This window comes from Suncus etruscus, chromosome 17, assembly GCF_024139225.1.
Source record: "Suncus etruscus isolate mSunEtr1 chromosome 17, mSunEtr1.pri.cur, whole genome shotgun sequence".
Lineage (NCBI taxonomy): Eukaryota > Metazoa > Chordata > Mammalia > Eulipotyphla > Soricidae > Suncus > Suncus etruscus.
In genome coordinates, this window is record NC_064864.1 from 60,684,433 (window position 1) to 60,712,239 (window position 27,807).

At 53.6% G+C, this 27,807-nt stretch overlaps 1 protein-coding gene across 1 annotated transcript in view; it reads right to left on the bottom strand.

The window, feature by feature from the left end:
• Positions 1-324: 324 nt before the first annotated feature.
• AFAP1L2 (actin filament associated protein 1 like 2) overlaps positions 325-27,807 on the bottom strand; it is an 89,504-nt gene continuing 62,021 nt past the window's right edge. The window contains exons 3-19 of the mRNA XM_049764536.1: positions 22,282-22,359; positions 20,997-21,091; positions 17,308-17,398; positions 12,970-13,175; positions 12,070-12,249; positions 10,763-10,852; positions 9,331-9,415; positions 8,490-8,594; positions 6,701-6,912; positions 5,053-5,198; positions 4,248-4,359; positions 3,394-3,642; positions 3,135-3,306; positions 2,719-2,874; positions 1,918-2,111; positions 1,378-1,503; positions 325-523 (exon numbers count right to left, since the gene is read on the bottom strand). Coding sequence (XP_049620493.1) covers positions 497-523; positions 1,378-1,503; positions 1,918-2,111; positions 2,719-2,874; positions 3,135-3,306; positions 3,394-3,642; positions 4,248-4,359; positions 5,053-5,198; positions 6,701-6,912; positions 8,490-8,594; positions 9,331-9,415; positions 10,763-10,852; positions 12,070-12,249; positions 12,970-13,175; positions 17,308-17,398; positions 20,997-21,091; positions 22,282-22,359 — 2,324 coding nt within the window. The 3' untranslated portion in view covers positions 325-496. The remainder of the gene's footprint in view (positions 524-1,377; positions 1,504-1,917; positions 2,112-2,718; positions 2,875-3,134; positions 3,307-3,393; positions 3,643-4,247; positions 4,360-5,052; positions 5,199-6,700; positions 6,913-8,489; positions 8,595-9,330; positions 9,416-10,762; positions 10,853-12,069; positions 12,250-12,969; positions 13,176-17,307; positions 17,399-20,996; positions 21,092-22,281; positions 22,360-27,807) is intronic.

Consider the following 27,807-nt stretch of genomic DNA (forward strand, 5'->3'; position numbering starts at 1 on the left):
CAAAAGGCGAAGTGTGACCTGCTTCCTTGTTGGTGAGGAGAAACTTGAAGGCAGGGGCTGTCTGGCCTCCCAGGGGCTGAGTTCCAGAACAGGGGTGAAGGCCAGGGAACTCACAGCATCTCTGACCAGGGTGAAGGGCCATGCTTTCTTGCTCCAAAGTCTCCATGTCAGAAGCTTTTCATACTTAGAAGGGGTTGGTAAAACAATGGGCAACAACGTCCCAGGCAGAACCGAACCCCTGGAATACAGCGCAATTGGGCATAGAGAAGCCCTCTGAACTGTCTGCGCTGGGTAAGAGGTTCATTTCCTTTGGCTCCGAGGTCGAGTCCCCTCTTGGTCGAAGCTTCCCATGCAGAGCGTCCCGGTCCTGGCTCTTTCTTCTTGAAGAACGGACAGATGTGCCTGTCAGAGGTGCTGTGTGGACGAAGACGTGGATGAAGCAAGATTGTCGCTTAGACCCATCTCGACAGCAGTGGCTTTCGGGGAAGTTTCTTTCCTAACTGGCACCTTTCTTCTCCCATTCCTGGGGTAGCATCCAAACATTCCCGCAGCCCCAGAGAGAGAAGAAAGTTAGTTAATCACCCTCTGTCGCATCCTCCCTCTACACAGACAAAAGTCAGCAAACGATGGTCTTAAAGCAAGATGTGCAGAGGAGGGGTGACAGGCTCGTTCCAATGCCCTGGAGAGCCCTGAACTGTGGGGCTGCAGAGAAGGGGCCCAGCAGGAGCAGGTCGGGAGCATGTGGGGTCTAGGAATGTGGGGCCCTGAGTTTGCTCCCCTGAACCTCCAGCACAAAAGTCCAGGAGAAACCTGGACCATCTTTCCAGCATGGATGGGGGGTAGATTCAAGGAGCAGAGTGTGCCAGAAATAAGACACACCTACCATACTTTGTTGGATTTTGGTCTGATTCATGCCTGGTAATGTTCAGGGGGACTATGTGGAGTCCGAAACTCAGTCTGGGCCCCTGTATGCAGAGTCTGTGCCCAACCCTAGTAGTCTCTCTCTGGCCCTGGGCCAAGCTCTAAGGGGCCCAGGACCCCTTTCTTCTAGCCCTCTGAAAGAAACCCAGGCCCAGCACCCCCACTCCTGGCTATTCCTATAACAACCGACCTGGGGTCCCCTTGGCTGCCTGTTGTGTGGGCGCTGCCTGCTTCTTTAATCCTTCAGCACCACCGGGGTCTGGATAAGACACAATCACACATGGCTGATCTCTGCCTGGGGAGCCCATGGGTCCCCATGGAGAATGCAGGGCCCCAACCGCACAAACTAATTTCTCGGGGTTTGTGAGCCAGAGGCACCGAGCGGGAGTGACTGAGCATCAGAGGGGCCATTGGGCACAGGGTGGGGACCGGGCAGTTGCCATGGTGACCACCTACCTTGGCTTTCTGCAGGACAGTGCCTTTTCCTGTGACCATGACAGAGAGGGGTCTGTTCTTGAGTGCTGTGGCTGAGTTGACTGGGGTACTGTCTAGGGCAGGGGTGCAGGGGGTGGCAGGTTTGGGCTGCGGGGACATGAAAGAGGGAAAAAGTCTGAACTCTGGGCAGAAGAAGGACCCTATTTTCCCCCACAGGTCTCCCAGGACGCAGGCACGTAATCAGGAACTTGTGTATGCATACACTCACTCATGCACACAGCAACACATGATAAGAACATGTGTGTGTACACACACATAGAGACTCACCATGCACACAGGGAGGCACGCCACACACAATCATGCATGCACACACAACCACTCATGCACATATACACATGCCACCATGGACACACATACATGCATGGATAGATACCATCACAGGCACACACTACCACACATGCATATATGTACATATACCATCATACATAGATCACTACACATGTAGACACCATCATATGCAGACACATGCCATCACACATGCACACATGGACACGGACTCACTCTGGGGCTGGTGCTCTCCAGGTGGATGGTGTCCACGGTGGTGCCCAGTGTCACAGGCCCCGCCTCAGCCTTCTTAAGGTTGTCCTTCACGTCCACGATGCTGAGCTCCAGGTCCACTCGCCTGCGCTCCTCCTCGCGGCACTCCTCGTCCACCTCGCGCAGCTTCTGCTCCAGGCTGGCCAGGACGCCCTTGTCTGCCAAGAGGGGGAGTGGTTGTGGCTGTAGGGAACAGAGTGGGCAAGGTCCCACCGACAACGGCTCCATCGTACAGAGGCCCCTGGGCATGAAGGTGAAGGCAGTGGCCTCTGGAGCGGCTCCTGCTGAATAGCAGTTGTCCTGATGCCCACTGCGGTGGCATTGAATGGCCTGGCACTGTCCATCATCCCCAATGGCACCCTTTGGCATCAGTGCTTCCTTTGGGGGTTCAGGGTCCCAGGGTCTCAGCTTGCCAGGTGTCCAGTGGGGGATCCCCACTAGAAGGAAGACCCCAGGTCCCACAGTGCTCCCTACAGCATCCAAGGCTGAACAGCTCCGGTGGAGGCTCTGACTCAGCCCACAGTTAAGGAACATTTGCGAGAAAAAGGAGAAAGCCACGGTAGTGAGGCATGGGGCCCAGAGCTCAACGGTCATCCATATTTAGCTGCCATGAGCAATGCTTTGGGGATGGTTTTCCTACCATCCTGTCAGCCCGGGTTCTGCCGTGCTCACTGGCCCTGGGACAATATGGCTGTGTGGGATGTCCAGGCATGGATGTCCCTCATCCTGGGCTAGTCCTGGGCCTCCTTGCCCTTCGCCCCATACCTGCACAGCTGGAGAGACTCTCCTTCAGCTCCCGCTTCTCCCTCCGCAGCTGCGCCAGGTGCGCGCGAATTTCCTCCTTCTTCCTCTCCAGCCGCTCCTTCTCCTCCGTGTAGCGCTTCACCTCAGCTTCTGTCCTGTTCTTGCCAAGTCTGATCTCTGCATACCCAGAGCAGGACACCCAGGTGAGCCCCAGTGCGGTGGAAGGGCCGCCCCCAGGCTTCTGCGCAGTGGATGGTAGAACAAACACCAGGCACCCCAGGCAGAGAAGGGGCCCGGCCCCAGGCCCCTGGCCATGCAGGGAGATCAGGAAGGCGTGAGCTCCTGGCCTCTAGCACCCGACCCTGTTCCTGCCTCTAAAACTGGGAGGAACCAACAAGGCCCGACCTGCCCAGCCCTGCTGCTTGCTGCACAGGTACCTGTGGAGGCCACCTTCAGTCTGTCCCTCACCGCCGGGCTGGTTCCGCCAGGGGCAACAGCGGCCACGTCGGGGCAGCTCAGCGGAAAGGAGATGTTCTGTGGCTCCAGCTGAATCTTCACGGTGGCACTTCTCAGGGGCGGATCTCCGGGCTCGGAGTCCCCAAACTGCACCTTTCATGGAAGGAACACGGCAGGCATGAGCGGGACCAGTCTTGAACTTTTGGTTCAAGTGGGATGGGGGGGGGGGCTGGCCCCTACCTGTGTGTCTCTGCAGGTGGTCTCTAGTGGGGGTCCAGTGGGCTCATCCGAGGTGGGGTCCTGGTCTGCGGGGACAGCCTCAGTGGGGAGTTCTGGGCCTGGTGGCGGTGGCAGGGAGCTGGCCTGGGCCTGAGCACCCCCTGTGCTATGCAGGAAGGACTTTACGGGTGTGAGGTCCAGGTACACACGGTCTGGCTCGCTCTCCACGCAGGCATTTGTGACAGGGGCAGCCGCCTCGGGTGGCTCCACCTGTTGGGGGTGGTCGTGGCTTTCAGCTGCCATCACCTTCACCCTCTGCCACTATGAGGTGCTGGCCTGCTTAGCGCTCCCATCCCTGCCTGTAGCAACCCCCACTCTGCTGGAAGGTTCAAATCTTTGGTTTGTCCCCCTAAATATGAGTGACCAGAGGTTCCATCTGCTGCTTTCCAGTCTGTAAGGAACTCCTAGATATGGCTGAGAGGAATGGGGGGACAGCCCAAACCCCAGCACCTGTAAGAGACCCTCCCAGCCCCACACCCAGCATTGACCAGGGCTGATAACCAGTTATGGGGGAGGGCTCAGTACATGGTCAGGATGGTTCACTGCTTTGACAATCCAAGGACACAGAACTGGAGTACTACAGCCCCTCTGGGGTGGGGGCAGGAAGTCACCCTGGGAGGGTTGCTCAGAGGACCCTCAGATGCTGAGATTTAAACTTCTGTTGTTGTACCCAGGCCCCCAAGATCTCTCATCTAAATAGGCCCCTATGTCACCTCAGCATGGTGACTCAGGAGGGCCTGCTGTCTGCATGGTAACCCTGGAGAAATCCCTCACTCTTGAGGAAAGCCCAGGAGCCCCAGTGCATCTGTCCTCACCACAGTTGACAGCTCTGACACCTCCACGTCATCATACAGCAGCTCGGGGCGGGCCCTGCTGGGCAGACCATCGATGTAGGCATTGGGCTCTGAGAACTTCCGCTGCATCAGCCTGGAAGACCCACAGGTCAGGCTGAGAGACGGGGTGGGTGGGGGCGCCTCCTGGTGAGTGTTGGGGGTTCCGAACACCCAGGGGGACCCTGGAAGTCTCAGGCTGGGCCTCATGAGATGACATGAGACTTCCTCGTTTCAAATGCTCCCATCTGGTTTTTGGTGGGGTAGGCAAGGGGGCCCTCTCCTCTCTCACCAGAATGCTCAGCTCCAAGTTTCTCTTCTAGAATGAACCATAATCCTACTTTGCCCCCAATCTTGCCCCCTTGCCTCCCTTGTCCCCAATCTTAGCCAAAGTTGGGCCTGCTCTCTCCCTTTCATGATCCCTAACAACAAACTGCAGCGACAAAGGCCAGAATAGTAAAGCCACCTTATGCCTCAAGCATAAGGCATAGTCCCCACCAATGCAGATGGGCCTCACTGGGCTCCTTTGGCCCTAGGTAGGAAGTAAAAGTACTCCAGCACCTCCTGCACCAATTCCAGGTGCCTGAGACCCGTGGGAAATGGGGTGTTGAGGAAGGCAGATAGGCACAGAACAAGAGCTAGAGACAGAGCCCAGGGGCTGGGATGCTGCAGGTGTGAGTTCACTGGGACCATGGGGATTCAGCTGCCATCCTGTCCTGACCGCACAGTCTGAGAAGCAAGGGTGGGTGTATGTATGTGTGTGGGTGCAGGGCAGTGGCTACATACTCACAGCAGCGAGGTTTTGGCTGCGCTCACGATACAAGAGACTCGGTCTGCGTCCACATAGTCATAGGTGAACTCTTCGGGGTCGGTCCTGGAGCCTGACTCAGATAGCAAGAGGCCCAGCCAGTGGCCCATCTCCTCAGAGGACTTGGCCTGTGGGGGAAGGAGCTGGGCTGCAGGGTGCACACCTCCCCAATGTTCAGCCAGCAAAACCTCTGAGAGCATCTGCATTGCAGCACCCCAAATAATACATCCCAGCCCCCCACATCTGGCTGTCTGGTTCTTAGCCAAAGCTGAGCATGTACTGGAATTAGTTCCTGTCCTACGGAAGCTCCTGGGAATCCCCAGGTCTGATCTTCTGTCCTGGGTACCTTAGCTCTGCCTCTCCCTTCTTGGGTACCCCAGCTTGTCCTGGGATGATTTTATACACATGAGGTTTCAATGCATTCCCTAATCAGCAGCTGAAGGAAGCATCTCCAAATCTAGTGCCCAAGTTGCTGCCCTCTTTAGTGACTGCTCAGGTTGTAAAGGTGCCTGCGCTCCTTATCATTCCAGCTTCATGCATCCCTTATCTTTCCAGCCTCATCCACCCCTGTCCTCCGGTCTCATGTACCCCTGCCCTCCTGGCCTCATGCACCTCTGTCTTCCCAGCTATCTATCTCTGCTTTCGTTGTCTCACACTCCCCCTGCCCTGCATCCTCATACCCTCTGCCTTCCCAGTCTCTCACACTCTCTCCCTTGTGCCCACCCTCCAGCCCAAGCTCTGCTGCCTCCCAGCAGCTCTAGCCCAGTGTTCAACTAGAATGTGTATCGCCCAAGGATAGGCCACATCATCCCAATATTGAATGGTTTTCCATTATTGGACAGGACACTGGCCTGTCCCTGAGGAGCAACTGGGTTAGACTTTCAGCCACCAGGGGCAAAACTGAGCAGCGTGATGAATTGTCAGCCACCAAGGGAGATATTGAGCAGCATGTTGTGCTTTCAGCCTCCAGGGGACGATACTGAGCAGTGTGTTGAGCTTTCAGCCTTTGGGGGCGGAGGGTGATACTGAGCAGCATGTGGATGAAGACTCATGAGAGGGACTGGACTGGCACCAGGGACCCTGCTGTCCATTTCTGCAAAGCAGCCAGTTTGGGGCCGCCAGTCCACATTCCATCCCCCCTTTCATAATGTAGCATCAATGAGACCCAGGGTGAGGAGCAGTGGGAGAAATGCCTCTCTCACAGAATCAAATTCCTCCCCAGGCTGAAACCCGCCTGCTCACTTTGATGAATGGACTCATCTGGTGAGCCACAGCTAAACCAACTCCACAGTCCATGGAAGGCTCTTCCTGCAGCTGAGCTATAAATGTTCCCTCCCGCCCTGCCGGAAGCTGCTGGTTGTCTGGTCCTATAACTCAACCACCCTGAGGTCAGGAAGGAGATGGAAATTTTTTTGAATGCCAACAATCTTGGGCAAAGGAAGTAAAAATAACACAGAAGCAGCCAGACTGGGCCCAGTGGGATCATGGGGAGCCAAGGGCTGTGACCTTCACCCTACTGTGTCTCCACACCCAGCTTTGTCTCCACATCCCCACTGTATCCCACATCCTGCTGTGTTCCCTTATACCACACTATGTCCCCACACCCCGCTCTCCCCCCACACCCCTATACCTCCAGCTTGGCCATCTCTTCGCCCTTGTGGAGAATTCGAAAGGAATAGAGGTGGTCGGGACTGGGGTCAGGGACCACCTCACAGCCCCCCAGGCTGAGGGGTTGCTGGGCCGCCTTGCTCCGGTTCCGGTCCTGGTAGAAGTGCAGGTGACTATCCCTCACAGAGCACCAGCGCGACCTCCACTGACCATTCACCAGCACGTTCAGGTAACCTGGAAGGAGACTTGCTTCAGGGGCTGGCTGCTGGCCCCAAGTCCCCCCAGTCTCTGTGCCCATGTTACACACAGGGAAAGTGGGTGGTGTCCTCTGAGTCTAGGGAACGTGGTCCATAAGATCCCGCCTGTGTCTTGGACCTCCTAGCATTTAGACCTGTAGCAGCCTCCTGCCTCAGTGGGCCCTATAGGACTATATCTTTGATTTCCTCACTGCACAGGGAACCCTTTATCCCCCAGCTAGTGTCCTCAGCCCCCAGCATCCCTTCCTTCCTGTCACAGGCTGCCCCATTAATTCCATTTACTTTTGGGGTTGGGCATCACCCGGCAGTACCCAAAGCTGACTCTAGGCTCTGAGCTCAGGAGTCACTCCTGGTGGGCTTAGGGGACCCTCTGTAGAGCCAGTGATCAAACCCAGATTGGCTGTGTGCCCGATCCCTGTGCACTCTCCTGACCGCTGCCCCTGGGCGACAGACCTCAGCAGACCCTTTGGGGAGAGCAACAGGACCTGGGACTGTGTGCCTTGGATGGCCTTGTCCCCAGGACCAGAGGAGAGTTGACACCAAGATTTGGGAGTCCAGTGCTCAGGGCAGTTGCCCTGACCAAAGGCCCATGCATGCCAACAATGTGGACACTTCGGTCCGAGGGCCACAGCACGCTGCCAAATGTCCCCAGTCCCATGCTGGACACAGTGCAGATCGGGGGTATTCAGACTCACACATAGTGGGACTTCCACCCCTGTGGAAGGCTGGGAGGATGGGGGCCCAGGCCTCAGAATTGGTATTCACCTAAGATGGACCTGCTTTGACACACCTAAGGTGAGAGTGGGAAGCTGAGTCCCAGGAATGCAGTTGCAAGGGAGGGGGTCAGTGCCAGAGCTGCAGGAACCTCTGGCTCTCAGGTAATGGGTAAGAGGGATCCAGCCCCAAACTGAGCAGGGGGTTGAGGTGCCCCCAAGGCACCCTAAGGCTAAGCTGTACTGTTCTCTGGTGCCCTGACCAAAGAATCTGGAGACCCACTCCGCATTCCCGCTCTGACCCCCTGCCTAGTTCTCTGCCAGGAGGTGCCAGCCCTGAAGCCTTCAGTCTCACAACACAGAGCCCAGTAGGGACTCCGGAGTGGACCCAGGACCCAGACAGGCATTCAGAGACTGGAAGGGAAGCAGGTCCACTCAGTGCTGACCTGTCCTCAGGTTTCGGGAAGGAGTCAGTTTAGACTGTTGAGTGCAAATGTTCATTGTGTTCCTGAGTCTGGTGAGGATGGAGCACTAAAGGGCAGGAAAGTCTGCACAGGCCTGAAGCCATTGGCCCACCCTGGGCTAGGGCACTGGCCTGGCACACCAAGACCAGGTTTAATCCCAGCACCATCACACCAGGTGACCCCTGGGTGCTGACCAGAAACGGCCCTTTAACACTGCAGGTGTAGAGTCACAGTCCTTCGTCCAACATCAGGCCAAAGGACCCCAACTTCCCTTAGCCTGTGAGTATCAAAAAGACCCAACCCAGGTTCTCTCAAGACCACAGGGACCATAATCAATGCCCCTCGGCCTCCCGGGACAGGCCAGCCCGTGTCCTTACTGGCCGTCTCCAGTGAGCGATCCTGCGGTTCCAGAGAAGTGGACTTCTTCCGGCCCAGGTTCATGAGGTTGCTCAGTTTGAGACCAGAAGAACTTTTCTTCTTGACTGTACAGAGAAGGAAAAGGCGTCGTGTCTGTTGGCCCCAGGGAATGAGAAATGCCTTCCATTCTACACATGCAGACACACATGTATACATACAACATATCAGCAGGCAGATACACAGGCATGCCTTTATACAGACACATGGGCACACATTGTGCACACATGCAAAAGACCCAGATGTAACACACAGATGCACACATGCACCATGCAAGCAGGCAAATGCATGTGCACACATGCAGACATGCACGTTATCTATGTGTGCATATAGATACACATGAATTCATGCATTTCCTCACAGAGACACACATATGTGGACATGGACATAGGCACACACATGCAGGCACAGACACATGCACAGCCACGTACACATAGGAGGCACACACAGATGTGTGCATACGTACACAGGGTATGCATGCAAGGCAGTGCACATGTGAATACACATATGCATTTGACACATGCATATGGGCAGGCATGTGCACTGGGGAGTAGCATCCTCTTTAGGAAAGATGCCAGCAGAACATCCCTAGAGTGAGGTCCCAGAGACGGGGCTGAGTGCCAATGGGCAAATCTGAGTCACCCCACCATCCCTGAGCCTTCCTGAGGCCATGGCTCCTTCTGCCCTGAGCAATTCCTCCCCAGAAGTATGTTGGCATCAGCTGGTAAAACCACTTAGGCTCATGCCACAGCATGGTCCTCCCTTCACCCCCCTTCTCCATGCTGAGACTCAGGGTGCTTTTACCATCTTTGGTCTCTGGGACATCAAAGTGGCCGTCAGCGGTGCCTCCGTACTCAGGGCTGGACAGGTACTTCTCTGTGATGTCAGGCTGTGGGCAAGGGCACCGGGTCAGTTTGTCTGGGACAGGTGGTGCCCAGAGCACTTATTGCAAGTAGCAGCCACTTCTGGGAGTGTAGACCAGGGGAGTGGAGCTTGGCTCGGGTTCAGGTCCCAGGAAGGAGAAGGACTTCCCGAAGACTCTGGAGGACCTGCCTTAGTTCATGTTTCTGAAGTTCCTTCCCATGTTCCAGAATATTCCCCCATTTTCTGCCCCCCATTCATGAATGCTCCGAAGTTCCCTGATGGACAAGCATTGGGGTCCGTGGGAAGTCAGGAAGTCAGCTCCTGGGGTCTTGGATGGCATTAAGAACACAGGGACCTATGCGCAGTGGCAGTGAGGATGGCTCTGGAGATCTGGCAGGGAGTTCCCAGCCCATCCATCAGGCAGGGGCCAGACTCTACTAACCTCATAGGAAGCACCTCTGGCCAAGTGAGGTGCAGTAGCAGATCACCCTAGACTTCCGGGCACTGAACCAAGTCTCTGGATCTAGCTAAACTCCTCCTAGCTAAACTCATCCTAGGAAAGCCCAGCTCCAGATCTCCAGGAATCGTGGGGGAGGGTCCCCTGACTTTGAGGGGTCTCCCTGTAGCTAGAAGCCCTTATGTTCTGTCCCCATCCACAATACAGAATGTCAGGGTTGGAGGACAGTACTCTGTCTCCACTCTAGAGAGGCTGATCTGTGCCTGCCCCCACAATAGAGACTCTATTCTGCATAGACATCCCCCTGCCTGAGTCTGGAACCCTGCCATGAGACACTGTTCTGTGGACACACAGGCTGCCAGGTTCTGCCCTGCATGTACTAGGAGTCTCATGACACACCAGAACCAAGAGTTTTACAGTCCCCTGCAGATAAGGCCCTTGTCTGACACCAACAGCCCCAAAACTCCTGGAGAGGAGGCGAGGAAGAGCTTAGAATAAGAAATAGCCTGATGGGGCCAGAGAGAGAGCACACTGGGTAAGGCATTTGTCTTGCATCTGCTTGACCCAGGTTTGATCCCAGGTACTCCATATGGTCCCCCAAGTCTGCTAGGAGTGATTCCTGAGTGCAGAGCTTGAAGTCATCCCTGTGCATAGCTAGCGTGGCTAAAACAAATAAAAAAAATCTAGAAAAACTAATCAAGAAAATCACTTGCCAGAAATGAAAGCAAAATCCCTGTGTCCCAGAAAGTGCCACTCCATGCAGCAAGGACATTCCCCAAGCTGGACCCATTCCACCCGTTGTCCTGCCAAAGTCACACCAATGTCCTCTCCAAGGCTGGCCACTGCTACTGTGGCAGAGCTCCGGGCAGTGGCAGCTGAGTGGAAAGGCAGCTGCTTCCGGGCCGAGAGACCCACCTTCTGGCAATTGAGGCGCGGGGCATCTGGAGTATACTGGTTCCCTTCAGACATGCCCTCAAAGGGCAGGCCGCTAGCCTCCTGAATGACCTGGGGAGAAAAAGGGGCAGTTCAGACGGGCCCTGGAGAGCCTGGAACCACTGAGAGATGAGGCCCCTCCTGCCCTTTATGTGGGGCTCCAGGGCCAGCTGGGCAGACGTGGTGGAGACAGGGCTACAGCTTCTGCCCCCACTTTCCTGCACCCATGCACAGTACATTTAGGATGGGAAGGGAGAGTTAAGAGGTTATAACCAAGCCCAAGATCAGCTAACTCTGAGCATGCCAGGCCCCTTGGGTCTCATCCAGCACCAGGGGTGTCTCTGCTGTTGACATTTCTGGGGTCCTGGGGTGCTGTCAAGTGCCTTGGCCCATCACCCATTACCTACCCTTGGCCCACCTAACCTCTCATCACTGTCCACCTTGGGGAAGGAACTTTTAACCAGCCCCCAAGGGGCTGGCCTGGGGACACACCAGCAAGTGGTACCTCCCACTTCTCTAATCAGCACCAGCTTCTGAGCTGGGGCTACCTGCAGGATTCCCAAGGATGACGCCCAGCACAGCTCACAGTGCTGTCCCCGAAAGGCCAAGCAGAGACTCTGCAACTCCAAGTCTCCTGCAGGCTCCACCTAGGTGGGCAACCTCCCCTGGCAGAAGAGCAGAGCCAGGAGGGAGCTACAGGTACAGTGGACCAGGCCTGCAGACAGCAGAGGGTGTGGTGGGCCTCAAGGAGTGGGTGGAGAGGACGAGCATTTCTAGGGGCACCCAGACAGCAGCGCCTGGGCCCAGGACGCCCACTGGTTGGTGTGGACCAATGACACACTGGGTACTCCCCTTGGTGAGACTCGCTTGGGCCTTTCTCCCTTGGACTCAGGCCCCATATCAGTGTCCTGGGAGTCCCCACTGTCACTCTTGCCCATTCAACCTGTAGGTGCAGGTGTGGCTGGCCTCATGATCCGGAGCCCAGGCCTTCCAGAAACTTCCATGCTTTGCAAGCAGCTACAAGACTGTAGGGGTGCAGGGTCTCAGGAAGAAGATGGGAGAGTTGGGATGAGGCAGGGGGTGGGGCCAGGGGCTTGAGAGAGAATCAGTGGCTAGAGAAGAGAAGAAAGACCAGACTCGGGGGAGTGGTAGGGCAGAGATTGCGTGTGTGCATGTCCATGTGCTTGCAAGTCCCTGATGTGGACACGAAACTATGTCCACACAAGGCCGTGATCGTGAGCACAGGAGGAGAAGAGGGAGGGGGTGTGGCTGTAGCCCTCCGGTCTCACCCTGAGCCACTGTTCTGCCTGGTCCCGGCTCTGTAGACCCAGCACAATGACATCGGCGTTCATGGGTGTGATCTTGAGCTTATGTTCCTTCTTCCGCACCTGCTTCTCCTTGTGCACCACGCTGCTGCCTAGCAGGCTCACATCCAACTGCGGGCTGTGGTCCTTGGATGACTTGTAGCACTGCAGGCAGGAGTAGCAGGTGCTGAGAGCCAGCAGGGGTGGGGACAGGCATCCAGGAAAGCTTGTCCTTTCCTTCCCGCCCTTCACAGCCTGGTAGCGAGTCCCAGGGCATCTGAGCAATTCTGGGCAGCCACTGGCACTGAGGGAGAGCTGCCTCCCATCTTTCTGCTCCCCCGCAGGGCCCAGGAGATGAGAGACAGGAAGGGTGAAGGCAGACCCCGAATTTGCTGTTAATAAAGTGGGGGAATCCCAATGGACTTGGACGGGGCTAACACTGGGCTCCACAGTGGACAAAAAGAATCTCAAGCCACCACTGACTTTAAAGCAAGTCAGAACACCAAACATGGACCAAACAAGAAATAGTGCCAGAGAAAATGCTCCTGAGGCCCTTATGGACCCTGCAAAATGGGGTAGATTCTAGGTTCTAGAATCTAAGAGGTACCCGAGGTCGGCCTGTGGCATTACCAGAACCAGGACCCAGAGGAGATGCCCTGGTAGGCTGGCAGGCACCATACAGCATCGACATGGCCGGACCAGAGGAAGCATCACCCTCTTCCTACACCACCATGCAAAGGTCCCTGGAAACCTCCTCCAGGGGGCAGGCTCGGCTCAGCTATCACGGGTTTCCCAGTTTCAAAAACCGCTCACTTCCGGGCCTGAGACTGTCCTCAGTGGAGGGCTCGTGCCATGGTGAGGCCCCAGCACCACCAGAAAACTGACCATAAGCCTAGAGTCCTTGATGACACACAGCTGCTTGGCCCACTGGCCCAACCACTTCTTTCGCCACAGGAAGGCACAGATTCGGACGTCTCGCATGAGCTCGATGCTGGCCTCGGGCGAGGGCCACTGGTGCGGGGTCAACTTGCCCTTGCTGCTCTCCTCCTCATCGTACGACTCATAGGAGCTGCTCACGGCCTCCCCATCCTCTGCAAGAAAGACACGTTCAGTCCTGGGCCTGGCACCACTGAAGAAGCCCAGTTGGTCCCAGTCTCTGTTCTGGATGGCTCAGGAAGGAGCAGGCAGCAGGGGAAAACAGTGGGTGACTCTGGGAGTCAGCTCTCCTCACTCAGCTGGGTCTGAAACCAGGTCCAGCCACCTGAAGCCACAACTTCATTGGAGCCCGGCCTGGGATTGACCCAGCCCTGGGACTGACCCTGCAATACCACCAGCACGGGCCAAGAGTGGCCTGAATAGCCAATGAGCTAAGCAGCAGCAGGAGTATGCCCAGCCTCTGATCACTGTATGGGAGGCTCCCCACCTATCAACTGGGTAAGAGGTTCTGTCTCAACCCATAGCAGAATCCCCGCTTGCTAGCACACAGGTCCATGCTGCTGGGCCCGATCCAGCCCTGGGGGACAAAGGGCTCTGTGGATGGGGCCACCACCCCTTCCTCCTAGGCCCCCTTCCTTCTTTCCTCCTAGCCCCCCTTCCTTCTTTCCCCACTGCCATGCCCAGCATCCGCTTATCTTCTGCCACTGAGGCCAGCACAGAAGAGAAAGCCCCCGACCTCAGGCACCAGCCACCTGTCTAGTTATGTTCTACTCCAAAGAATCTTTTTTTTTTTTTTGGTTTTTGGGCCACACCCTGTGAGGCTCAGGGGTTACTCCTGGCTATGCGCTCAGAAGTTGCTCCTGGCTTCTTGGGGGACCATATGGGATGCCGGGGGATCGAACCGCGGTCCGTCCTAGGCTAGCGCAGGCAAGGCAGGCACCTTACCTCCAGCGCCACCGCCCGGCCCCTACTCCAAAGAATCTTAACAACACATATGCACCACTTATACACAAATGCACATACGTACATGCATACATGTATATAAACATACCCACACATGCACTCACACTACTGCCGCCCCAACAGCCCCCTGAACACTGCAATTCTGACTATTTCTGCACCAGTCGAGGGAACAGAAACAAAGTGAAGAAGAAATGGGACACCATCCCCAAAAGCTGGATGCAGATAAGAACCTTGAGTGACCCACTTCACTTCGTATAGGGGTCCCGTCCACTGTAACTTTAATGCTGTTCCAGCATCTGGTTGATTTCCCTTGTGGATGGGGGAACTCACTACCTTAAACTTGTCAGATACTGACTTCTATGAGGCAGCTCCAAATAGTTAGAAAATGGTTCTATATCTTTTTTTTTTTTTTTTAATCTTTTAAAGGAAGGTAGATTTCCACGTGCAGCATCTCATTTGGATGTGTCTGGAGTCTTGGAAGATCTCCCTCAAATGGACCTTGAGAGCTTGTTTGGAGCTACTTGTATACCCTCCACCGAAGAATGGTCTGTCTCTATAGGGGAAGGCTGCCCTCTTGGACCAAGCATGCAGCTTTGGGAGGGATGAACATGGAGTGATGAGGGAGGAAGGGGACACACGCCTAACCAGCCAGATCAGCCAGATCAACCCTGGCAATCAATGGGGTGACAGATGTCGCAGTCAGATGGCCTCACATCCAAAAAATGGTCCTATATCTTCTACTGATGGGTGCTGCCCCGAGTGAAATGTTACTCCTTTCCTCATGATTCCGTCATAAAAGAGTCAACCTATGGAGGCCTGGCCTTCTCTATTCAGAAGCCCTTTGTGATGAACAGAGCCTCAGTAGGGTGGAAGGGAGGACAGTGCTAAGGACCCTGCTGAAAGCCCAGCTATAGTCCAAGGAATGGGGTTTTGCTTTCTTTCTAAGAATCACACTTCAGGTGCTGTACAATCACTTTTCTGTTCATTTGTTTTTGGGCCACATCTGACCATGCCCGGGGGTTACTCTTGTCTCTGTGCTCAGTAATCATTCCTGGTAGATTAGGGGAACCATATGGGTTTCTGGGAATCAAACCTGGGTCGGCCACATGGAAGGCAAGCACCCTACCCACTGTACTATCTTTCTGGCCCCTTAAAGAGGCCACTTTCCTTTAAAAGAAACATGCGTTTTCTGCATCTGTGCAGATTTAAGGAGGAAAGTCATATGGGCTGTACTTGCACCTCAATGAGGGGGGTACCCAAGCTCCCACATCCTGGGGAGGGTTGATGTCGCTCAGTCCAGTAAACAACTCAGAAAATTCCCTGAAGCCTGCAGTTTGAAGAGCCTTGGAAGCACCACAGGCTCTCAAACCAGTAATCCCAGGCCTGGGAAATGTACTGAGTGAGGCAGGGTGGTCTCAGCAGGAAGTGAATCCTTCAAAGTCGCAGCCTCAGAAAAAGAGAGGCTCAGGGGCTTCCATGCATCTGCTCAGGAGGGCACCAAGTTCCTCATCAGGAGAAACCAGACCCATCTGCAGCCTGATGAACAGATGCCTCATGCCGAGGCCAGCCAGAGAGTACAGCATGCTGGGTGCAAATATCAGTCAGGTCTGCTGGCAGGGCTGTCAATGAGGCCTGGTCAGAAGTCAGAGTGGGCTTCTCCCATGGGCCTCTCCACATCCTTTATTTCCTTCCTCCCTCCTTTCCTTCCCTCTCTTCCTTCCTTTTTTCTTTCCTCCTTCCCTCCCTCCCATCCTCCTTCCCTCCCTCCCTCCCTCCCTCCTTTCCTTCCTTCCTTCCTTCCTTCCTTTTGGGGGGTCACACCCTATAGTGCTCAGGCCTTACTCCTGGCTCAGAGATCACTCCTGGAAGGCTCAACAGATCACATGGGATGCCAGGGTTTGAACCCCCAGCTCACACAGCCAATGCCCCTCCCTGCTGTACTATCTCTGCAGCCCACAGCTGGAGCTTTTACGTACACACAAGGGATGCTTTGCTCTCTGGAACACTGTGTGGCCCCCAAGAACCCCAAGATCAGGTACAAGGAAGGCTCCCTAAATCATTATGGTCCCCATAATGAACAGACCCCCAGTGAGGTCAGCAGGGCTGACTCCATCATGCAGATGGAGACAGATTTGAAGCTCAGAGCTGAGACAAACTGAGTATCTGGGTCCTCATGTCTCTGTCAACAGCTCTAGGAGTGCCCGGGAGACAGGTCCTGGCTGGTATTGCCACACCTGGCACAGGAGAGGAGCCTGGGGGTGAGTCACCAGACAGCAGTGCCGCACCTGCCTGGCAGCCACCCCAAACTGGTGATGCCACCACACAAGCTTCTTGTTGTCTGGCTGGGTGACGCGGACACCCACCACACTGGGCTCGGGGGACAGTGGCCCCTGTGCAAATAGACACAGCCCCGCATGGTCTTGGGACTGGAGTGTAGGGTAGGGCGCTGGGAAATAGTGGCTCCCACATGCTCCTGGATCTGTTATGGGGTCGGAGCCCCCCACAGAGACAGATGCTATGGGCAGGAGGTGGGTCAGCATCCAGGTGGGGTGTCATGCCATTTCATTCGAGGCCTTTCCAAGTTCTAGAACCCAGGACTTGAGGCCTGTTCTGAATTGTCCCTGCAGCTGAGAATTCCTTGGCTGAGAATGGCCAGTGTCTGGCTGAGCCTGAGATTGTGCAGATATGTGGGGTCAGGGATAAAGGGTCGTGACCTCAGACTTGCCTTAAGTTACTGAGCCAACCTCACTGAGGGTCTTTTCTCACAGCAGGGCTTGCTGGCACCTGAGTGAGGTCAGCAGAGGACCCTCAGACTGTCTCTGTCCCTCACCTTCCATGCGTGACCTTCTAGCTGTTCCTTCAACCGGCCTAGAGTGCCCCTGCCCCAGGGCCTTTGTACACACACTGAGCTTGCTGCAGGTCTCTGCCCCCACCTCCCAATCCACACAGGAATCCACTCCAGGTTATGCAAATAGACAAGTAAGCTCCTCACTTCCTTCAGACACCCCTTAAGTTTACATGCTGTTTGTTTTGGCGCCTGGAAGCAAGCACAGCCCATCTTGCAGAGACTGAGGCTATGCAGGGAGTGAGCTCTGTGTCAGCAGCACTGTGGCCACTCTCCTGGTCCGGTCAGTTCGTCCCATACACTGTGGTGCCAACTCGGGCAATGCCAGACAGCTCCCAGGGCTGCCACACTTCCCATGCAGGCCCTGCCATCAATGGCCAGCAGGGCCCGGCTCAGGGGCCAGTACGCAGCACATGCCCACTTCATACACACATACATACATACAACATGGTGGTTCAAGGGAGCCCTGCCAGAGGTACCATTCAGGGACGTGTCATAGGGCTCAGCTTCTTCATAGTAGCCCTCTGGAGCATCAATCTTCAGAACAGAGAGACGTTTGCGTTCCGGGACCTGTGGCAGAAGCAGATCAGTCAGCAACGTCAGGTCCGATGCTCATTACAAGGAGTGGGAGATAGCAAAAGGGAGCTGCAAAGGGGAGCACAGGGCTGGGCGAGACCTACAGGAAGGGCATGGGGGAACCACAGTAGGCAGCATGGGACACACACACAAACAAACAGCACAGGCACACAGACAAAGAGCCATGCAAATACTTGCAAATACACACAAACAGACACACACATATAAACACATAAAACATATACAAGCATAAATATAGACACACAAAAACATACATGCAGAAACACAGATATATACATGCAAACAGACACATAACATATATAAACATACATACAAGCATACATAGACACACAAAATACATATAAACACATACCACCACACAAACACAGACACACAAGCTCATATAAACACATAGTGACACATATACAGACATACACAAATATAGATACACAAGTTCATATAAACACACAGAGACACACGTACAAGCAAACAGAAACAGGACAACTTCAACAACACACACACGGCCAACACACAGCACACATCCCTCAACAGTACACACAGCTCATATTCCTATACCCCTATGTGACTGAACCACCAGTGGCACTGCACTGTCTCTGCAGAGGACCTGCACATCATGTGCAGAGTAGGACTGTGTGTGATGCAAGGCACTCTGAGGAGCAGGAGGCTGCCAGGCCTTGTTGGCATCAGAAACACACACTTTCTAAAAGCTAAAGGTGTAGGCCAGAAAGATGGGGCAGCCCTAAGGTGGCTTCCCAAGAACCCCTGTTGGAGGGCAGCTGTCCTATCTGGGGAGAAGGTGCCCAGAAGAGAGTCAGGCTCAGCCATAAATACATCAATGGGCAGCAATGCTGGAAGGCAGAAAGGGACCGTAGCTGAGGGCTGAGGCTTGGATCCGGACACCAAAGACAGTAGTGGGACTCAGGTTACCTATGTGACAGGTTAGGGCTAAGTCCCAGCTGTAGCTGTCCCTGGAGACCATGTAAGTACTGACTGTGCAACATTACTAAATCTGCAAAAATATGAGAGTTTACTTCCCTGAAAAACACCAACTAGGGGCTAGGAGATTGCATAAGAGTAAAGGCGCTTGCCTTGCACACAGGGTCAATGCCAGCATCACATTATGGTCTCCCTGTCGGGTCAGTGGTGCAAAGTATAACGCATCTGACTACGGATCAGAAGATTCCAGAAGTGACCCCTGAGCACAGAGCCTGGAGTAAATCCTAAGCATAACTGAGTGGAGTCCCCACTCAAAACAAACAAAATATCAGTCAGGGGCTTGAGAGATGGTACAGGGATTAGGGCTCCGCCCAGCTAAGACACTGGGCCACCTGCTCTGCCTGCAGGGCCCAGTTACAGGACAAAACAAATGATGGCTCAGCAGGAAGCCACCAAGTACTAGGGCACATGGCCAGGCTGAAAGGTCCCCAGGGCTTAGAATAAATCAAGGGCTGCAGCCTCAGGCCTTGTCATCTCCGGGAAAGTGAGGTACGGAGCCACATCAGGGTCAAAGGGCAGATGCCTCCACTGAGAGATGCAGCTACATGTCCCTAAACTTAAAAGACAGAAGCAGGCACCACAGCAGCTCCTAATGGTGATGCTCAATCCATTTGACTTCCCTTAGACCACACCAAGGGGCAGGACAAAGACCCGAGGCAGCAGCCACTGTATTCTGTGCAGAGAAGCCAGCCCAGGTGCAGACTCAAGTGGTTCGACTCACAGGCCCCACAACTACCTGGACAGACCTCCAAGGCCACGTCCTCCTTCTCAGCCAGCACTCGTACCCAAGTGTGTCTGGCCCCAGGGGAGCAGCGTGAAGGTGACCCAAGGGCCAGGAGCCCACCAGGCCCAATGAACTCAGCTCTGTATCAGTTCCAGCAGCACCAGCAGCCCACGAGGTCACAGCTGCTGGTCATGGCCACACACATTACTGCACAGAGGGATGGGGTCATAGAGGATGCAGAATCCAGGCTCTCACAGACCGTCCCAGCCTGGGGACCCAGCAGACCACCAGCCAGGAGAGGCAGAGCACGGGAGGGGATGTGGCATTCAGGTTGGAAACCAGGAACCAGTGTGTGCCTGGAACTTGGAGCTTGGGGGCTTGAGAGGAAGGAGTGTGGCCTGGGGACCTGACAGGCTCTACTCACTTCCCACACCCCTACTCCCTCCCTCACCTAGCTCAGAGCCAGAAGACATGAAGTCCCAAAAGGCAGCAGTTCCAAATCAAACCCCACCCTGACACTCTGCCACGGTGGCCAGAGAATAAGACAAACTCATAACAGAGACACTCACATTCCTTCCATAAAAATACCAGGAATCAAGGGTCCTAAGATCTCAAATAACTTGTTCACAGCTAGAAGGCAGCTTCTGTGATTTCTCCATTTCCTCCATCCACCCATCATTCTTCCTATCTAGCTTCATCATCCATCCTTCTAGCCTTCCACAAATCAAGCCATCCTTGAATTCATCAATCCATCCATACATCTTTCCTTCCATCTCTCCCATCCAGCCTTCCATTCATTTTTATACATCTTTCTTTCTTCCGTTCATCCATCCTTTCTTCTATCCACCCTCCAATTCATCAACCTATCCTTCTATCCATGCCTCCATCCATCTCCCATCTGTCCTTCCATCCATCCATCCATCCATCCATCCATCCATCCATCCATCCATCCATCCATCCATCTCTCCCATCCAGCCTTCCATCCATTGTTCTATCCATCTTCTTTTCCTTCTTTTGTCATCCATCCATTCTTCTATCTACCCTACAATCCATCCATCCACACTTCCTTCCTTGAGCACATATGCAAAACCTGCCTTTTGTGGGAAGGTAGAGACATAGGAGAACACAGTTCCTGCCTTGGTCTGGGACCCTGTCTCTGGTCTGGAGACAAACAATACCCAAGACCGTTTCATGCCAGCATGATGGTGGGGGTAACTTAGTGGTAATACAGACACACTGGCAAGATCCTTCTGTAGGCTGCCTAGTGAAGGCCTCAGAGTATCAAAGACATGAACAGTGAATGTTAGTGCAGAGCCCCCTAGTGCACCCTTAAAAGGAAACTGGTGAAATAGGAGAAGCAGTCAGGAGGATCATCAGTCCACGGTTACAGGAAAAATGGCTGACGGTTTTCTTGTGTGTGTGTGTGTGTGTGTGTGTGTGTGTGTGTGTGTGTGTGTGTGTTTCTTGCCAAGTTCAATAAAAGCCATGGGGATGGGGGAGGGAGAGCCCAAGCAGGAAGCCCTCTGTGCTGATTTATATTATAAAAGGTCATTGAGGTCCACCACTGACCACAGGTGCGCTTGCCCAGCCCCCATGCTCAGGGTGTGGGGCAAAGAGGCTCTGTCACAGGGACATGTGAGAGAGGCCCCTTGTAGCCCACCCTCTCTCCCTTCAGTCTTGCATTCTGCAGCTCAGAGCTGAGGTCATCCGCAAACAGCACCCCTGCCCCCTCTAGGGTCTTGCACACAGAAACACAAAGGTCAGACATGTGATAAACAGACCCAGTGAAAAACACCTGGAAATCCCAGGTGCCCAGGTCAGGGCAGTCAGGGTTCTGGGCCCAACACTTACGATCTTAGGTGGTGGGAGGTCTGGAAGGCTCTTCTGAGGTGCCGAGGAGTGCTGGGCGGGTTCCCCATTGGAGAGTGGGCTTGGGTCCTGAGGGGCTGAGGGTAATAAACAGGAGAAGGCTCTGAGGGGCAGCCTGGCTCAGGCCCTTATTATCCAGGAATGTCTGGTCAGCAGCCCTGGAATTCTATTTGAGCAGGTGCTAATTAACACAGGTAGGCGGCTGGGCCAATGTGGTTTTCCTCCCGGAATAGTGTGTGCTACAGCCTGTCTCCTGGCAGCTTCCTCAAGGGACCCTGGTGGGGATTTCTGGCAGGCACTGCCCCTTCTCCTCCACCTGCCCCTGAGTCCACAAGAATGGTCCCATCACAGGGTTTCAGTTCTGCAGAGAGGCTGGCAGACACTATATTGAGCCGCCCTTGACACGGACCCTGTGATTACAGTCCTTCCAATCCCATTTAGTTTGAAGACCTTGGGTCCATGAACAGCTTTTTCAGGATATTCTGCTGAGTTCTGGGCTACTAACTCTTTCTGCTTTCCTGGAAAAAGTCTTCAGGGGCAGGTAGGCTCAGGAGATGTGACCTGGAACTCCTGAGCTGAGAGTCTGCAGTGAGGTCTTGAAAGTGGCTTGATGCAAAGACTCATTGCCATAGGGTGCTGTGTTTTCCCTTTTCTCTGTGCTTTTGCAGCACAGGACGATGCACAAAGATGGGATCTAGGCTCCCTCTGCCCTGTAACTTCTGGGTTACTCCCTGCCAGGTACCCCCTTCCACCCATATTTTTTCAAGAAAAACAGAAGGGGAGGCAACAATCCATCCCTATAGTGACAGCCCCTATGTCAGTCAGGGGGTACGTCTGTGAACCAAACTTCTGCGTGTTTTGGTAGCTGCTGACTCATCCTTTCCTCTCCTCCTCAAGCCACCACAGCCCCCTAAAACCAGATCCCACCAAATAGTATCAATCTGTCCCCATGGGACCAAAGCTGTACACAGCGCCGTCTCAGCCCCTTTGAGTTACGACTTCCCATTCCTGAGGGTGGTGGGAAAGCCGAACCTCTGGGGACGGATTCCTCATCCAGGACGGGGACACACGAGACCTTTAAGAGCCTAGGAGGTGGCTGGAGGAAATGGCCCCAAAATACATCAACCCAAAATACCATCGACCAAAATGTGACTTCCAAAAATAACTCCGTGAGGCCCATCTGTGGGGCTGGCGGGGACGAAGGGGGATGGGGAAGGCCCCACACTGACACTTCTTGCTCCTGGGAGGCGGTCCCAGTTCCATATACCTCTGTCTGGGGCCTCCACATTCTGTTGCTTGGTGACCGGCGTCACTTTGTTCATGTAAATGTATTCCTCATCAGCACCTGAGGATGGAGAAGGGAAGACTAGATTGTGTGTGTGTTTAGAAAGGAAAACAATGCAGAAATCCAGAGAGACAAGCAGGCTCCCAGAGGCCTTGTCATCTGTCTGGCTCCTGTCAGAGCGCACATTTCAACAGAGCTGCAAGAGCCCATTAGAGAGAGTGTCGACATATTTCCTGTTCCCACCCCCAATATGCCTTGGTGCTCTTAGTGTTTTTTTTTTTTTTTTTTTTTTTTTTGGTTTTTGGTTTTTGGGTCACACCCGGCAGTGCTCAGGGGTTACTCCTGGCTGTTTGCTCAGAAATAGCTCCTGGCAGGCACGGGGGACCATATGGGACACCGGGATTCGAACCAACCACCTTTGGTCCTGGATTGGCTGCTTGCAAGGCAAACACCGCTGTGCTATCTCTCCGGGCCCGCTCTTAGTGTTTTGATGGAAGAAACTGGAGCTTGGAAGGGAGCATTGAGGAAGGGGGATGGGTGAGAGAGATGGTTGGGATTTTCAGGAATGAAAGTCTTTGTTTGTTTGTTTGTTTTGGGTCACACCCAGTAATGCTCAGGGTTGACTCCTGGTTTAGGCTCAGGAATTACTCCTTTCAGTGCTTGGAGGGTCCCTATAGGTGCCAAGGATCGAATCCAGGTCAACTGTGTGCAAGGCAAGGAAGAGTTCTGCTGCAGTATTATGACTCCTGCCCCAGGAATGAAAGTCTTAAATGGAAAAACTCAAGAGCCACCTCCTTCCCCACAAAGGGGAACAAGAGCTGCCTTCTGCCCCACAAAGGGAACTTTCTCCGGCTCCAAGCAGCTTCTTTTTACCTTGGCTGTCACTCTCTTCCTAGCCTGAATTAGCTGGAGTTGTTCAGTAAAGCAAAGCTAAAAAACAGGCCCTCTAGGTAGGGTCCCTGTGTGTCCCCCTCAGTGTGGCCCGCAGCTGCACGGCCCTTCTGCTACTGGAAAGCCATTTCTGCAGAAGCCACTTCGCCACTTCACCTCTGCAGGGCTGGCTCCACCAGAGGCTCCCAAGAGGCTTGATTTCTCCGAGTTTATCCTCCTAAAAACCTTCATTCATTTCTTCGAAATTCCTGAATCTGGCCAGAGAGATAGCACAGCGGTAGGGCATTTGCCTTGCACACAGCTGACCCAGGACAGACAGTGGTTCATTTCTCGGCATCCCATATGGTCCCCCGTGCCTGCCAGGAGTGATTTCTGAGTGCAGAGCCAGTAGTAACCTCTGAGCGCCATTGGGTGTGACAGCCCCTCCCCCCAAAAAAGAAAAGAAATTCCTAAATCTGCATTTCCTCGAAACTTTTGGCTGATAAATTCCAGTGTTCAAAGAGCATATTACTGAGCCAAGGAAGCTGGTTCCAATGCCCTGGGAAAGAGGTGACTTGGAATAAATTTCACCACAGACCGCTCACACTCCAGTGCAAAGGAACCCTGAGAATGAGAATCTAGGGGAGAAGAGAGCATCTCAAGGGACATGTATTCTATCACCTGCCCTGGGCTTGTTACCGGGTGCTTCAACCCTGGCTGGGACAATCTGGAACTGACCACAATGCTCAGGGCCACGGCAGAGTGACAGGGAGTCATAGTGTAAACAGAGTTAGCTACAAATTGAAGACGTTCAAATGGTGGACAGTCCAGGGCCATGCCTGCCCTGAAGGGGACCTGGGGAATTATGTGCTGTCACAGATGGCATAAAAAGGGGGACTTTGGGCTATACATCGCCATGGACAGTGTGACACTGGACAAGACACTATCCTGGCTGCCTCAGCTCTCATCTGCACAGTAAAGAAGACATGGGTGACAAAACAGTGCTTTACCAAAGAGATGCCAAACTGTGAAGTCTAAAGAATATAAAACCCTGGGGGCCAGAGAGATAGCATGGAGGCAAGGTGTTTGCCTTGCATGCAGAAGGACGGTGGTTTGAATCCCAGCATCCCATATGGTCCCCCGAGCCTGCTGGGGGCGATTTCTGAGCGTAGAGCCAGGAGTAACCCCTGAGTGCTGCCAGGTGTGACCCCTCCTAAACAAAACAAAACCCCCCAAAAAGAATATAAAAGTCAGATATTTAGGGTATTTGAAATAGGCAGATAAACACTCAACAGCAATGGAAGTAAATGAGTCTAAGACACAGAGCATCCCCTGAAGGGAAACAGTGACATGAGACACAACAAAGCATGGCACATGGCTCTGATAACAGAAGGGCTGGCAGAGACTGGCCAGCATGATCACCCCAGAGGCAAGGTGATCTAAGCGTTCCCAGTATTTCTATTCAAACTAGGAGTTATTTTATCCCTTATTTGTTCCAGGCCCTACATTTCTGTTTTTTCAATCCTTTCTGGGATTTTTTTTTTAAAGAAGTGGGGAATAAGCAGTGCTCAGGAGGCCTGAGAGTCCCACCAGCTCCTACTAACAATTCTTGGCAAAATGGGCTGGTGATTCAATGCAAAGGTCTGAAGACGGGTACTGCTTGGGTCCTGTGGTGTGGGGGATGCTTGGGTTATTCCCTTGATGCTAGAGGTCTCCAGGGCTACACCTGGTGATGCTCAGGAGACCAGGTGGTGCCAGGAAATGAACCTGGGTGCACACATGCTAGGACTATGCCCTAAGCGCTGTACTATCTCCTCTAGGCCCTTTGTGGCTACTGTTTCTCCTTTGCAGGCTCCTCTTCATTCCATTTCATGGGGGGTGGCAGGAAGGCTCCCAGAGACCCAATCTGAATGGGATCTTGACCACTGTTGCACTGCTTTGGGGCTTTGTCACTTATATGTGCTCAATGAAGCAGAGAACCTACCTCTGGACCCTATGTCCAGTATGACTCTCTGTGGTGAAGCCAGTGCAGTGATCACCTGGGACTTCCTGTGGCTGCCAACCAGAGTCCACACCCCCGGTCTGTCTTGAGCAGCCCTGCCAGCCCCACTTCTATAAGTAGGGAGAGACACATGCTATTGCTTCTAGAGTGTGATGTTGGTTAGACGCCTTCTGGTTTTTCAGAGAAGCAAGTCCAGGATGGCCTGGGAAGTCTCAGTATCTAAGAGTGAACACCAAGATCTGAACTTCCTGATCCGTGTGACGTTATAGGGCTGAGTGAGCAGCAACCCTGAGGCCCCTTATGGAAAGGGACACAGAGAGGTCACTAAGATTTCTTGGGATTTCTTGTGCCTAGTCTGAGCATTTCCACTGCCTAATGCCTAATTGGCAGTGATAGTCCAGCACCGGGCAGGACATTTGCCTTGCATACAGCTGACCAGAGTTCAATCTCTTGTGGTTCCCTGAGTCCTGCCAAGAGTGAAAAGCCAGAAGTCAGCCTTAAGCACTGCCAGGTGTACCCCCATACCCCTGAAATTTATCCTGGAGATGAACTCCAACAGGTAAACACATTTTGAAAGCCTTCATTAAAACATGAATTTTAATACACAAGTTGCTTTGTTTTTTAAATTAAAGAGCAAAAAAGATAAATAAATGCCCACTTACAGGGACTAACTGGATATCAGTGCCCATCCATCAATGGACAGCACCTCATGAACATGGTGAATCTGGCTGCTGTTTACAGAGAGAGCCAAGACTTACCACCAAGGAACCAAGTTTCATCACAGCAAAAGGAAAAAAAAAAGTAAAAGAGGAGAGAGACTAAGACACTTGCCTTGCAGGTTTGGTCCTTGGCAATACAAGACCCCCCAACACTGCCAGAATAAGGTCCTGAGCTCATCCAACACCTCCTGCCCTCCATCCCACACCATACACAAACAAGTATGTAGACTGTCAACACAGGGAAATGTGCACATTCGGCAATTTCAGGGGTTAAGTAACATAAAGCAGAAAACAGAGGCAAACCACATCCATACAAAAATACCCAGTAATGCAGAAAATGATCTAAATTGGAATAGCAAGGAGGTGCATAAACACTGTTTAATGTTTATTTTAGTGTGTTTTTTTCCTATTGTTGACTAAGCCAAGACACCCCTACAAAAATATGAAAGGCAAACTAGTTTTAGGGCTTTAACTGGGACATTGGGAGCAGCTGTTTCTTGTCCAAAGCAGGCAATTTATAAATTACACAGACAAGCAGATTGCCCACCTACTGAAAGACCATGGAGCCAGACAGATGTGCTGTACCTTCTGGAAGATTCTAGAGCTCAGCATGGAAGGTCATGCATTTTCTGTAGGATTTCCCTACTACTATTACAAAAAAAAAATGATTTCCCTGTCACAGAACAGGAGACTGGGAGAAAAAGTTGAAGCCTCACACTGGCTCCATATGGCGCTGATCATTCCAGAAGGTAGGGAGCTGAAAGGGAAATAACAGCTCCTCCATGGCACTTCTCAGTCTGAATCTTGGCTCTGACCCTTCTGACCAGGGTCTCAGAGAGATGACTCAACAAGTTGTACATTCCAGTAGGACAAAGCGGGGACCTCAGCCTTTCCCCAAGATGAGCAATGGACATAGATGATGTCAAACCCACCATGCAGAGAAGGGCCAAGTACCTGACAGACAGGACCACCACCATGGGCTCCCTGATCAGCCCAAAGCAGAATGTTCCCATATGGTGTTGGTGAATTTCTCCTGAGTAATTCCTGACCTTTCCCCTAGCCTAACAATAGCCTCCCCAATGGGAAGCTCATCCTTCCAGGCAGCGGGCTGTGGGGCTCAGCCTTTGACATGGCAGCAAAGAGGGGCTGGAGGGACGTCTTGAGCAGTTCATAAGTTCTTGGTTGTTCATAGGGGCTTCGACTTCAGAAGGCAAGAGGGGGCCATAGGCCTCTGGGGGAGGCCAGATACCTTCAAGTAAGTGAAGGTGCCCCACGAGTGGGGAGCCCCCTGAGCCATCCTCCAGCAGTCCTGCCTACCACAGAGACCACAGTGGGGGGGGGGGAGGTTTCTTTATCAGAAAGAAAGGTACAAAGACCAACCCACCATAAGCCGCACAGCACGTGAACCCCCAAAAGGGGCTCTGATAAAGGACCAGAAGAATCAAGGTAAGACCCCATCACAGAGGGATTCTTCAGTTTCCCAATGAGGGTGTGTGCTTTAACATCCCACAATCTATCCTCACTGGTCTGGGGGTGAGCCATCACGAACATCCCCCAGGGATGACTCACCCCAAAGCCACCTGCCTCATAATGCGGATTTCCCACAGGGCTGTCTTTGATGTGCCTTGACCAGAGCCCAGACCAGGGACTAGCCACGCTCACTACAAAGCCAGGAGGGGCCTGGGAACCACAAGGCAAGGAAGGCTGGAAGGCTGCAGTGGAGGGGCTCCCGGAAACCAGCCCTGATGAAAGGCAGGGCAGCTCGAGGGTCGGGTCATTCCACCAGAAGCATGTTTCAGCTTAAGGACCTCCACGCCCACTGTCCCAAGAACAGAGGCAAAGCAAGGACGAGGCCTTTGAAAGGCAGTCGGGGCATGTCCTGGCTTGGAGGGCGGCGCCAGGTGCCCTGCCTTCCCC